The sequence below is a fragment of the Lipophrys pholis genome (genome assembly GCF_963383615.2).
Source record: "Lipophrys pholis genome assembly, chromosome: 1".
Lineage (NCBI taxonomy): Eukaryota > Metazoa > Chordata > Actinopteri > Blenniiformes > Blenniidae > Lipophrys > Lipophrys pholis.
In genome coordinates, this window is record NC_137635.1 from 33,467,932 (window position 1) to 33,478,405 (window position 10,474).

Genomic DNA, 10,474 nt, shown 5'->3' on the forward strand with positions numbered 1-10,474 from the left:
ACAAAACAAAGAATGTGTTAATGTAAAGCACTTTTGTACGATTTGCGGGATCTACCGATTGCATGTGCAAATAATTGATCCGTAATTTGCGCAAAGATCAGTCGATAGTGTTGCCTAACCCTAACCCAGAGATAATATGTGCACTGGATCCATCATTGGGGTCCGAGCCCGAGAGAAATTTGAATGCAAGGAATTATTATTATCATAAGTTTACTTTCTACTACTATGCAAACTGCCGCATTTTTGACTGCTGATTTGCACACACATCAGAAGAGTCGAACCATTTTATATTTTATGGTCATGCACAGGAGAAAATGGCATGGATGATGGATGGATGGATATATTCACACAGTTTGGTCTTGAAGTTAGTTTTCCATTGGAAGATGTGTCTGACCTTAAAATAGTAGTGGTGTGCGATAGTGCAAGATTTAGTATCGATCCGATACCAAGTAAACACATGGCCAGTATCACTGATAAGATCCAACACTTTATATTCAAGGTTAATGCATCATCAAATTGCTGAATCTGGATGAATTTCCATGGGTTTTAAGAGTTTTTATGATTTTTCATTTGGTTTGTAAATTAGTGAAAACCTAGCATATAATTTAGCAAAACTTTATAGGTAAACAGAAAATATTTTACTATCATAAAAAACAAAATTGTTCAAACAATAAGAACAAAACAACTTTCTCCCATACATTGTAATGTCTGGATTTTATTTTTCAAAAAGTGTACAAAACTCTCACTCCAGAACAAATTAGAACATAGTAGTGTTCAGGCTGGAGCAGCATGCATGCATAAAGGAGAGAAACTGAAACTTAGTATCAATCTCATTGTACTGGTATCATTTGATTTCAATGCCAACGAAGGTATCGATTTTAATTGATATTTGGATCAATCCACTCACCACTATAAAACAGTGATTCTCAACGTTTTACTGGGTTTCCAACACTGTAATTCAAGTCTAACACACGGTGAAAGTAGTTTAAACAATGAACGGCAATAAAACAAAGAAGCAGAGACTCGGATCAACATTTAGAGAGCTGTGTGTTTCGACCACAACTAAGCTGGTTTACACTTGTTAGAAGTTTTTTTTTATTATTTTAACCGTGATGATTATGGCCATTTACACGTTATGCACATTAATATTTAATATTACATCTTTATTCTGTCTTAGCTGTGTGCCTAAATTTGATTCTTGAGTAATATGCTTTATTTGTTTTGAGGCGAGTTACTCTCATTTACAAATAAACACAACTTTCAGCTGTTTAAACTCAGTCACACGCCCTTTGGTGGAAAGCCTTCTTTAATTTTTGTTAGCTAGTGGTTTGCTGTGGTTGTTTCCATGTTTAGATTTTCCTATGACCCTTTGTACGGGCTTTCATCCACACTGCCTTCTTTTTCCTAAATTCATTTTCTGCCTCTTCCCTGTTGTCTCTGCTGGGCAGCCTGCAGGCATCTTATAATCTTCAGTCTCTGTGATTCTTGCTGGGCATCGGCACATCTGTGTCACCTCGCCCTCACACTCTCTCCTCTGTTGTCATGGTTACAGACATCTGAGAAACCAGTGCCTTCTTCTTTTGTTTTATTTCCTTTATTTCGCCTCAGTCCCTGTCCTCTTCATCACATTTTTCATGCTTTGCTGGCCATCTGACAGAGATGTGGTAAGTGCTCAGCTCCTCGTCAGACACAGAGTCGGGGGCGTGGCTCATGAGGTCATGACCCCGAAACGACTTGGGGAAGGCGATGACATCGCGGATGCTATTTGCCCCGACCATAATGGAGACCAGCCGATCCAAACCTGGAAATGCACGGAGTAACAAGACAACAGGCAACACATTTAAATTGTTAAGCTTAACAACAATGGATGCCGTCACGTCGACCAGCAGTTTACCATAATGGAGCTGAAACACGTCAAGTAGTAGTGATTCACTAACTCCCTCCTCAGCTACTTCTTTCCTTTCCAAGACCAAAGAGAAAAGTACTTGTCCCAACCAAGACAGCAGCCTCTGCTCCCCACTGTCCCCAAAGCACTGTCACTACTATCCCTCCTCACTTGACAGGCGCCCCCTGGTGTTGAAAGCTGCAACAAAATGCGTGCAGCCTTAAAATGCAACCTTACCCAGAGCAATGCCTCCGTGAGGCGGTGCTCCTGAATCCAGGGCCTCCAGCAGGTGGGAGAGGAGTTTGGTGTCCTCCTGCAGAAAAACAAACATTTTCAATTATGTGGCACGCCAAGTAATTCACATTAGATTGATTCATCCTTTTTCTATGGAACACAGACAGAAACACAGAATATGGGTCCTGACAATAAGAGATAACCTTCATTTCCTATTGCTGATCTGAAGGATAGTTACAGGTCATGGTGCCAACAAACATGCAAGTTTTAATCAAATACCTTTTCTATTTATTCAATTTCTCTTAAAAAAAACAACTAATCAAACTAATTTGAGTTAAAAATGCCCCTGTTTAAATAAAAAGTTGGAAATAATTCTTAATGTTACATGGATTCTTCTATTTAATCACTTTTAGCTAAATGTCATGACTTTTTAAATCAGATTTTTAATATTTGATGTAATCAAGACTTTAAAAAATCTCAAAAATGTCCCAATAATTTGACATCTGTGTAATGACTTTGTTTTCATCTCAGTGTTGTCCATTTTCTTTTAATTTTCTATTTTGACTTTTTCAACATGAATCTAACATTTTATCTAATAAATGTCACATCTCCTCACACTATAATGTCAAAGCAGCTTGAAAGTCACTTTATTCCTTTCACAGAATTAAACGCATGTTAAATTCTGACATAATGAGATCAAATCTGACCTTCAGGATATTCGTCAAGACATGAAGCTGCTCCGCTGCTTTATGGATTCGAATGGAGCCTCCTCCAATCTCACTGCCATTTAGCACCAGGTCATAGTGTTGACCTCGAACCTGAGGAGAAAGGAAAATGCCATATGAGACTCAATATTCTTAATTTGTGTTGCAGCACCAGAAATAGAAGCACCTTGTGTGGTTCTGTGTAGAGTAACTGGGAGTCTTCTGGCAGCGGAGCAGTGAAAGGATGATGAGCCGACTCCAGTTCCTCTGGCTCGTCCTCTTTGGGCAGGAAAAGAGGAAAGTCCACAACCCACAAGAAGTGAAACGCTGAAGCGTCGCGGAGTGCAACGCCGAAGGACTCCAGGAGCTGTGCAGACTGCAGGCGAAGACTACCAAGCAATGGACGCTGAAAGCGGAGCAGAGAGACAAATGATGAGAAACTAACAAACAGTGGCAGGAAGGAGTTTGTCAACCCATCAGATTTTTCCAGTCAGGAGTCAGTAGTTTTGGAAACCTGGAGTGAAAAAAACGATTGGGACAAGCTCCTGCGACCTACAACAACTTTTTGACAGTTATTAGTGAGAAGTATCGGCTCATAGCGAGCAGAAGATCTCCGAAGACCTGCAGTCAAGAATTATTGAGCTGTATAAAAGTGGAGAAGGTTACAAAGCTGCCTCAAATACTTTAGACAGTTTGACTAACCGTCTACAAACGGAGATGATTTAGTACAGTGGCTTCTCTCCGTGGAAGTGGGAGCATCATCATATTTAGGTTAAGGGCTGCTTTGCTTCCTTATGGCCGGGACAGCTTGCCATCATCGAAGGGGGGGAATAATTCCCAATTTCATCGGGGCAATGGGCAAGTCAGAGCACAGACCTGTTATGTAAAGAAGAATGGACCAGGACTACTCCTGAGCTTTGTGCACATTTTATCACTCCCTTTGGAAGTGTTTTTCCTTTTTAGAGTTAATGCTGCTGAAAGAGGTTCAAATAGATACTAAAGCCAAAGATTCATTAGCTTTTCTGACCAGGATTTTGCATGATTTATTTGGTAGTATGAGGGACAACAGTTATCACAATGATCTGTGTGATATTAGGTTACACACATGGCCTTTTTTAAATATTATTTGATACTTGGATCATAAAACATTTTGTGTTCCATTGACGTAGAACATTCAAAATTTTTCACATAATGTTTATCGTCACTGTGTCCGTCGTTGCCATGTACAATATAATCTTTATGTGTCATTGCAAAAGTACAAGGACACTCAAGTAATGTGGACCTCTCACCACAGCGTGGAGGGATCCAGCTGCCACCAGCAGCAGGTCTCCTGGTTTGGCTCCAGTCGTCTTCAGCAGATCGTCCGTGACTGATTGAGATAGCAGCGTCTTCAGGGGAGATTTCAGCGTCCCGTCGGCTCTGAGCAGCACCAGACTCAGCTCCTTCAGACAAAACAGAGATGTGTGAAGAGAACGATGACTCTCTGGTTGTTGGTTTTAAAAAAAATAAGTTCTTCTTCTGCCCAGCGGTTGATGGAGGTCTTCTTTATAGTCAAGGTTTCATACACAAAGCCACTGGACTGTGTTAATGTGGGACAGTCTGTGTTGTGGCTGTTATTATGACACCTGAATTATCTTAAGATTTTATTTTAATTGAGTATAGACAAATGTATTTAAATACAAAGGATTATGTCATTAACTTGGATTCACATTGTAGATCTAGTCATGTACTTTATTTATGTATTTTATTGCCCTTCTTATTTCCTAATTCCAGACATCCAAAACAATACATTCTCACAGAAAATTAAAAAGCATTACACTGTGACAAAACAAAAGTGACCAGTTTGACCAATGTGAAAAAAAATAAAAAAGCGTGATCAGAAACGTACCTGTCCAAACTGAGTCTTGGCTGTTTGTTTAAGTTCATTCAAAGTTTTCCCAGGGAAAAGTTTCTGTTATTAAATAGAGGACAAAAACTGTCATTACAGACAGACACAGTGCGCGTGTTCACACGATATGTTTTCCGTGTCTGTTCATTGCACCAAACTATGACATTTTTCCAGCATATCTGATATTTCAGTACTCACTGCTCCGCCGGGGACACAGATGGCCTGAACGCTGCCTTCAGGCTGGCAAAGAGCAGATCGCAGGAACCCAATATCCGAGGCTAAGAAAACCTCACTGAGGTCGATCAGCTGGGCAAACAGAAGAAAGAAAAGGACTCGTGAGGTGGGAAAAAGGGAGTTAGTGGAAAAGAAACAAACAAACAAAAAAAAAGGGTTTTGTTCAAGTTGTTTCTTTTCCACGCTGCTTTCTAAAACCAAGTTCAAGCCACCATCATTTAAATGAAATCAGCCCTCCACAGATTGCCTCGAGACATTACAGTGAAGCCAAACAGTGGCAGATATATCCACTCTCACCAATATCCAAAAGAAGCAGCCTTCAAAATAGGTGTATTATTACTTTATCATGTCTTCTTATGTTTTCCTTTCATGTAGGCAAAGTCTATGGGCAGCTGACATTTCCATTCTGTACATAACGTTTTATATATATATATATATACATATAAAGAAACTGTAGTTCCTCACCTTCATATTGAATCTGGTGTCAGGTTTGTCCACACCGTAGTCCCTCATGGCCTCTTCGTATTTCATCGTCTGGAAAGGAACTTGGATGGGACCTTTCTCTGCAGGCCAGGAGTGCTGCAGCAAACCTTCCACCAGAGACACGATGCCCGCCTGGTCCACGAACGACATCTCGATATCCACCTGCGAGAGACAAGGACACAGTTTCTCTTCGTACTGATCAAACTGTGAAGGTTATGGGCCACAGAAGAATAATCCAAGTCAAAATGAATTTAAAACTTTTTTATCATATGAGAAAAATTGCTGCTACTATACTGGAGAGTGTGGAATAAATGACACATTGTGATATTTAAAGCTCGGGTCAGTGGGTTGAAAACACAGATTGAAATTTTCAACTATAAATTCTGTCATATCTCTAATATTAGTCAGATTCATTAGTTTTATTTCTTATTTTTTTTCTGGATCTATCCCCTTGGGGCAATTTTTGACCGAATGATCCATCAGTAGCAGCCACGGAGAGTTGCGCTCAGAGAGGAATTTAATGAATGTTCTCTGATAGAAAACACTCCTGAATGGTCCAATGGGGATAATTAATGGGTTTCATCCCAGGCGATCAGAATACAAGGAAACGTCCAACAACTCCAGAACGTTGAAGGAGAAAAACGGCATCTGAAAAAGATTTGCGAGGTAAAATATTGCATCTTGGGGTCAATGCACGACGTTACCTGGGTGAACTCGGGCTGCCGGTCTGGTTTAGAGCCTTCGTCTCTGTAGCACCGAGCGATCTGGAAGTACCTGCCACAGCAGAGGAAAGACTCAGGAGGTGAAAAAACTCACGCTGCTGTCTACGCCAACACTTCATTTTTAACATTTAGAAATGTGATAGATCAATTATGAGCTTTTACATTTGTAAAGTTTGCCTCTCAAACTTTGAGCAGGGACTAAAAACAACATATTTTGGTAGATTCAATTAACAATCAAATAAAGAAACTGATGCGGGAATGTTGAGCTGTACACACAAAACATAAACACAAAGCTGAACACTGACAGGAACTTTTATGGATATTCTGTATTTAAGCAGATCTTGTGGTGGTTTTTAGATAGATGTTGTTTTTGCTTGCACGAACCTGTCTACACCGCCCACCATGAGAAGCTGTTTGAACTGCTGCGGACTCTGAGGCAAAGAGTAAAACATCCCCGGCTCCCTGGAGGGAACCACAAACTCTTTGGCTCCCTGAAACACACACACACACACACACACACACACACACACACACACACACACACACACACACACACACACACACACACACACACACACACACACACACACACACACACACACACACACACACACACACACACACACACACACACACACACACACACACACACACACACACACACACACACACACACACACACACACACACACACACACACACACACACACTCAGAACTTTACCATCATGATCATGTGTGACAGCGTTATCTTCAACAATAAAAACAAACATCAACAGATCAAAACAAAAGTTACGAAAGACTCTTGAGGTGATGTTGAAGAGACATTCGTTTCAAAATGTGATTTATGTCTCCTTAATGATAACCGAAGTCATACCCCTGGTGTCCTTTTAAACAAGGTCGGAGTTTCCACATCCACAAAACCTACATCAGAGGAAAACACAAACAAGAATAATGGTTAGGATGGTCTCCGCACATGGAGTCCAATGTGAAGCTCTGGCAGCTTCTTCTCACCTTGTACATTACAGAGATAATCTCTCATCTTCATCACCAGCTCAGACCTCAATCTCAGGTTCTTTTGCATCTGTGATGACCTCAGGTCCAGGTAACGGTACTGCATTCGTATTAACTCGGATTTCTACATGGCCATAGGGGGGAGAAAATAGATTAGCTTTATAATCAAGAAGAGCTGAACCAGACATGTGGATGTGTGATGAGCCACTTACTTTAACAAAGTCTTTAATTTCAAAAGGAAGCTTTCGACACATATTAAAAACCTCAACATTTTCCGCCAGGACTTCTATTTCTCCTGTTGGCATCCCCTGACGTGAAGACAAAACAACCAGAATACGTTCACTCGCTCGGATTGGGAAAAGACTACGTCACTGGTCACACAGATGATATAGCATCTTCTGTATGATCACGTAAACAAGCTGCACTCCAGCTACATCTGGGGTGAAAACATGAATTGTGATGTAAACTATCAAGAGGGTACAACGTTCCACTCCAGTTATCTAAGGTTTTCCATCTTTCCTAAGACTTAAAGGGTGGAAAAGTGAGTGTTTTTTAATACAGTGACTGGCTACATTAGTGGAGGTTTTAGATCAGCCCACATTGTGAGATATTAAAACTGAAAGATCCCACTTTTTTTCCCGTCATACAATAAACCGTTTCCTTCTGCACTGTGCTGAGAGTTCTCACACTGATGAGAAGCCCTGCTTTTGACAGCCAGCCATCATCTGATATTGCACAAAAAAAAAATAATTAAAAAATAAATGCAAACCTTGTTCTCCTGTCCTGCTGGTCGAGGTTGAACAGTTCCTGTCACCTTGATGACCGACTCAACTGAGAGATCACACAGCGCTGATTTCAAACCACCGGCAGACTTAAAAGAAGAGGAAAGTGTTACATCTCTGTTAGTAGTAACAGCTTTAATTAGACAAATTGCCAATTACAGGTTTTGTTGAATTCTCACTTCTTCCTGAGGAATGAGGATCTGTGTCAGACCGGTGAAATCTCGCAGGATGACAAACAAATCTTGTCTGTTTGAAACAGAAACACTTTATTAGAATAAGAACAAGTTTTAATAAACTGGAGTTTCAGTCACGCAGCCTTAAAAAAACCAAAAACAAGTTGCAATATACATTTTTTCCAAGTACAATTATGAAATGAAAAGATGATCAAAAACTCTGTGGACAATGTTGCTGTCTTGCATTCAGGCATTTTAATTACTGAATGGACAAACTACTTTTCTGTCTGACATCGATAATATTTTCATACAGGACAACTACTAGGGATTATTTTATGCACCGAGTAATGCCAGAAGCATTTTCATGATTGGCTGATCAATAAGTTTGTCAATAATGATGTCAAAAGTATTTCAAATGTCTGGAATAATAACTGAACATATATGGAAACAGACAATAATTAATATAATTGGGGTTTTACACTCGTACTTAAATGGCATCAATAATTGTTCATTCCGAGTGAAAAGTGATACAACCAGCAGTACATGAAACAGTAATAATATGAACAACGGCAACATGTTTAAAGAAGAATTTAAAATATGAAAGTGGGATTTGAACGCCGTACTACGACACCCAAAGAAAAGAATTAACCTAATGTAACACCAGGGAGGACACTGTAATCTATATATCACATCACAAAAAAATGTTGTTTTATCATAAAGCTCATTAATTTTGTCTTCTTTTATTGGTCACTGACAAACAGTTTCTAAAGAGCAGAACAAGACCTGAAATACTGCACCCAGCCACAGAGAGTGACTCTGTCTCCCACATGATCCGATCTGAGCTCCCCACATGTGTGAGTCCTGAACGACAAACTGCTGGGACCTGAAAACAGAAGAAAGTGAGAACAGATAGCACTCTGACGAGTTTCTTCATCTCATAGTCCCACTTCACTTCAACCAGGTTCTCGTCAAGGATCGAAGTCAACCACACAGAACTTAAACTATATAGGCTCCCCCAAACTATCATGAAATTATTAATAGATCTTGGGATCCTTAGAAAATAAAAAAATATTCGTCCTCTAATACTATTTAAATGATTTCAATATGTTAGTTATTCACACAGGGTGAAACTGTTAGTTTTACCCCTTCCCTTATTTGTCTCGCAAGTTCTTCTAAAGACTTAAAAAGGAAAATAATCATGCTGGGAGAAATGCATCCCCTCTGTCGCCCATCATTTCTCCTGCTACTATTCCCTGACTTGGGAGTTTGGTGCCATTCTGAGAAAAAAAAAAACTCAGGGAGTGAGTGGACAGCCGGGTACAGGCTGGGCAGGACAGCAGTCCATGAAAGGGACCTTCACAACGAAATCTATTCAGAGTCAACTATTAACACAGCATGCAACATGCAAACTCCACGAGGTGCAACAAGCAGTGCAATATCAATTCAAAAGATAAACATGATAAAATGTCGAGTTATGTAGTTCAAAAACTGAACTTGAATGAAAAAAACACTATACATCTAAATGTATGGCTTCAAAAATAGACTGCACTGTTCATGATTTTTCCCATTTATATTTACTTTATTTCCTCTTCTGAGAAGCTTACAAGAAATCTGCAAGTTGTCTGATTTACTCAGTTTTGACTGGTCTTATTTTCATATTTTACCTTTTTCTTTACTTCCTACAGTTATTATAGTACAGTATATCACCTCTCGAGCAGCTTGAGCCCTGCCACACAGGATTTCTTTAGATTTACTGAGGTTTTCCACAGGCTGACTTCACACGAGAAGCAGAAAGACCCTGGTCGGTTTGAAGTGACCCTCAGCAGTGAGCGTCATTACCTGTGGCTGCAGAACCAGACCTGCACAGTCCATGTGAGCAGCTCACAGCTCTGATCTCAGCCCTCTGCGGGAGGCGTCCTTGACTTGAGGTCGACATGGAGCTCTGAAACCATAACCTGTGCGACCTGAGTCCGCAGAGCAGCCTCTGCAGCACAAACCTGCTTCTCGCAGCCATCTGGCTCAACGTGAAGCTGAAGCTGATGTGAAGTTATCCAAACAGGACCAGAATCATCACCGTGTCCCCTCAGTGCATGTTTCAAAACACCGCGTGGAGGATCCTCTCAGGCGGAAACACGCTGCCATGAAGTGTTTACGGGTGAAATCACTCTTTTGTATCCATATGAGAGGGTTTACGATAACAACCAGAACCGAGGAACACGCCTCTGTCACTTCATCCGGTCCCGGTTCCGCCTGGCGGTCGTCCCGGTCCAACACGGATATGGTTCACACGATTTACTACCCCTGTGGATTAACCGAAATGTTATTCAACACTGTAGGTTTATGTTATCCACTATTTT

At 40.5% G+C, this 10,474-nt stretch overlaps 1 protein-coding gene across 1 annotated transcript; it reads right to left on the reverse strand.

The window, feature by feature from the left end:
- Window positions 1–683: 683 nt before the first annotated feature.
- Window positions 684–10,474, reverse strand: dars2 (aspartyl-tRNA synthetase 2, mitochondrial). Its single transcript, XM_080464750.1, has 17 exons — window positions 9,957–10,474; window positions 8,901–9,000; window positions 8,124–8,190; window positions 7,932–8,033; window positions 7,375–7,470; window positions 7,163–7,286; window positions 7,026–7,072; window positions 6,535–6,641; window positions 6,133–6,202; window positions 5,411–5,590; window positions 4,910–5,017; window positions 4,712–4,774; window positions 4,113–4,265; window positions 3,011–3,229; window positions 2,827–2,937; window positions 2,123–2,198; window positions 684–1,801 (listed from the first exon to the last, which is right to left on the reverse strand). Exons 1-17 carry the CDS (start codon window positions 10,129–10,131, stop codon window positions 1,605–1,607), a joined length of 1,995 nt encoding a protein of 664 aa, XP_080320876.1. The 5' UTR covers window positions 10,132–10,474; the 3' UTR covers window positions 684–1,604.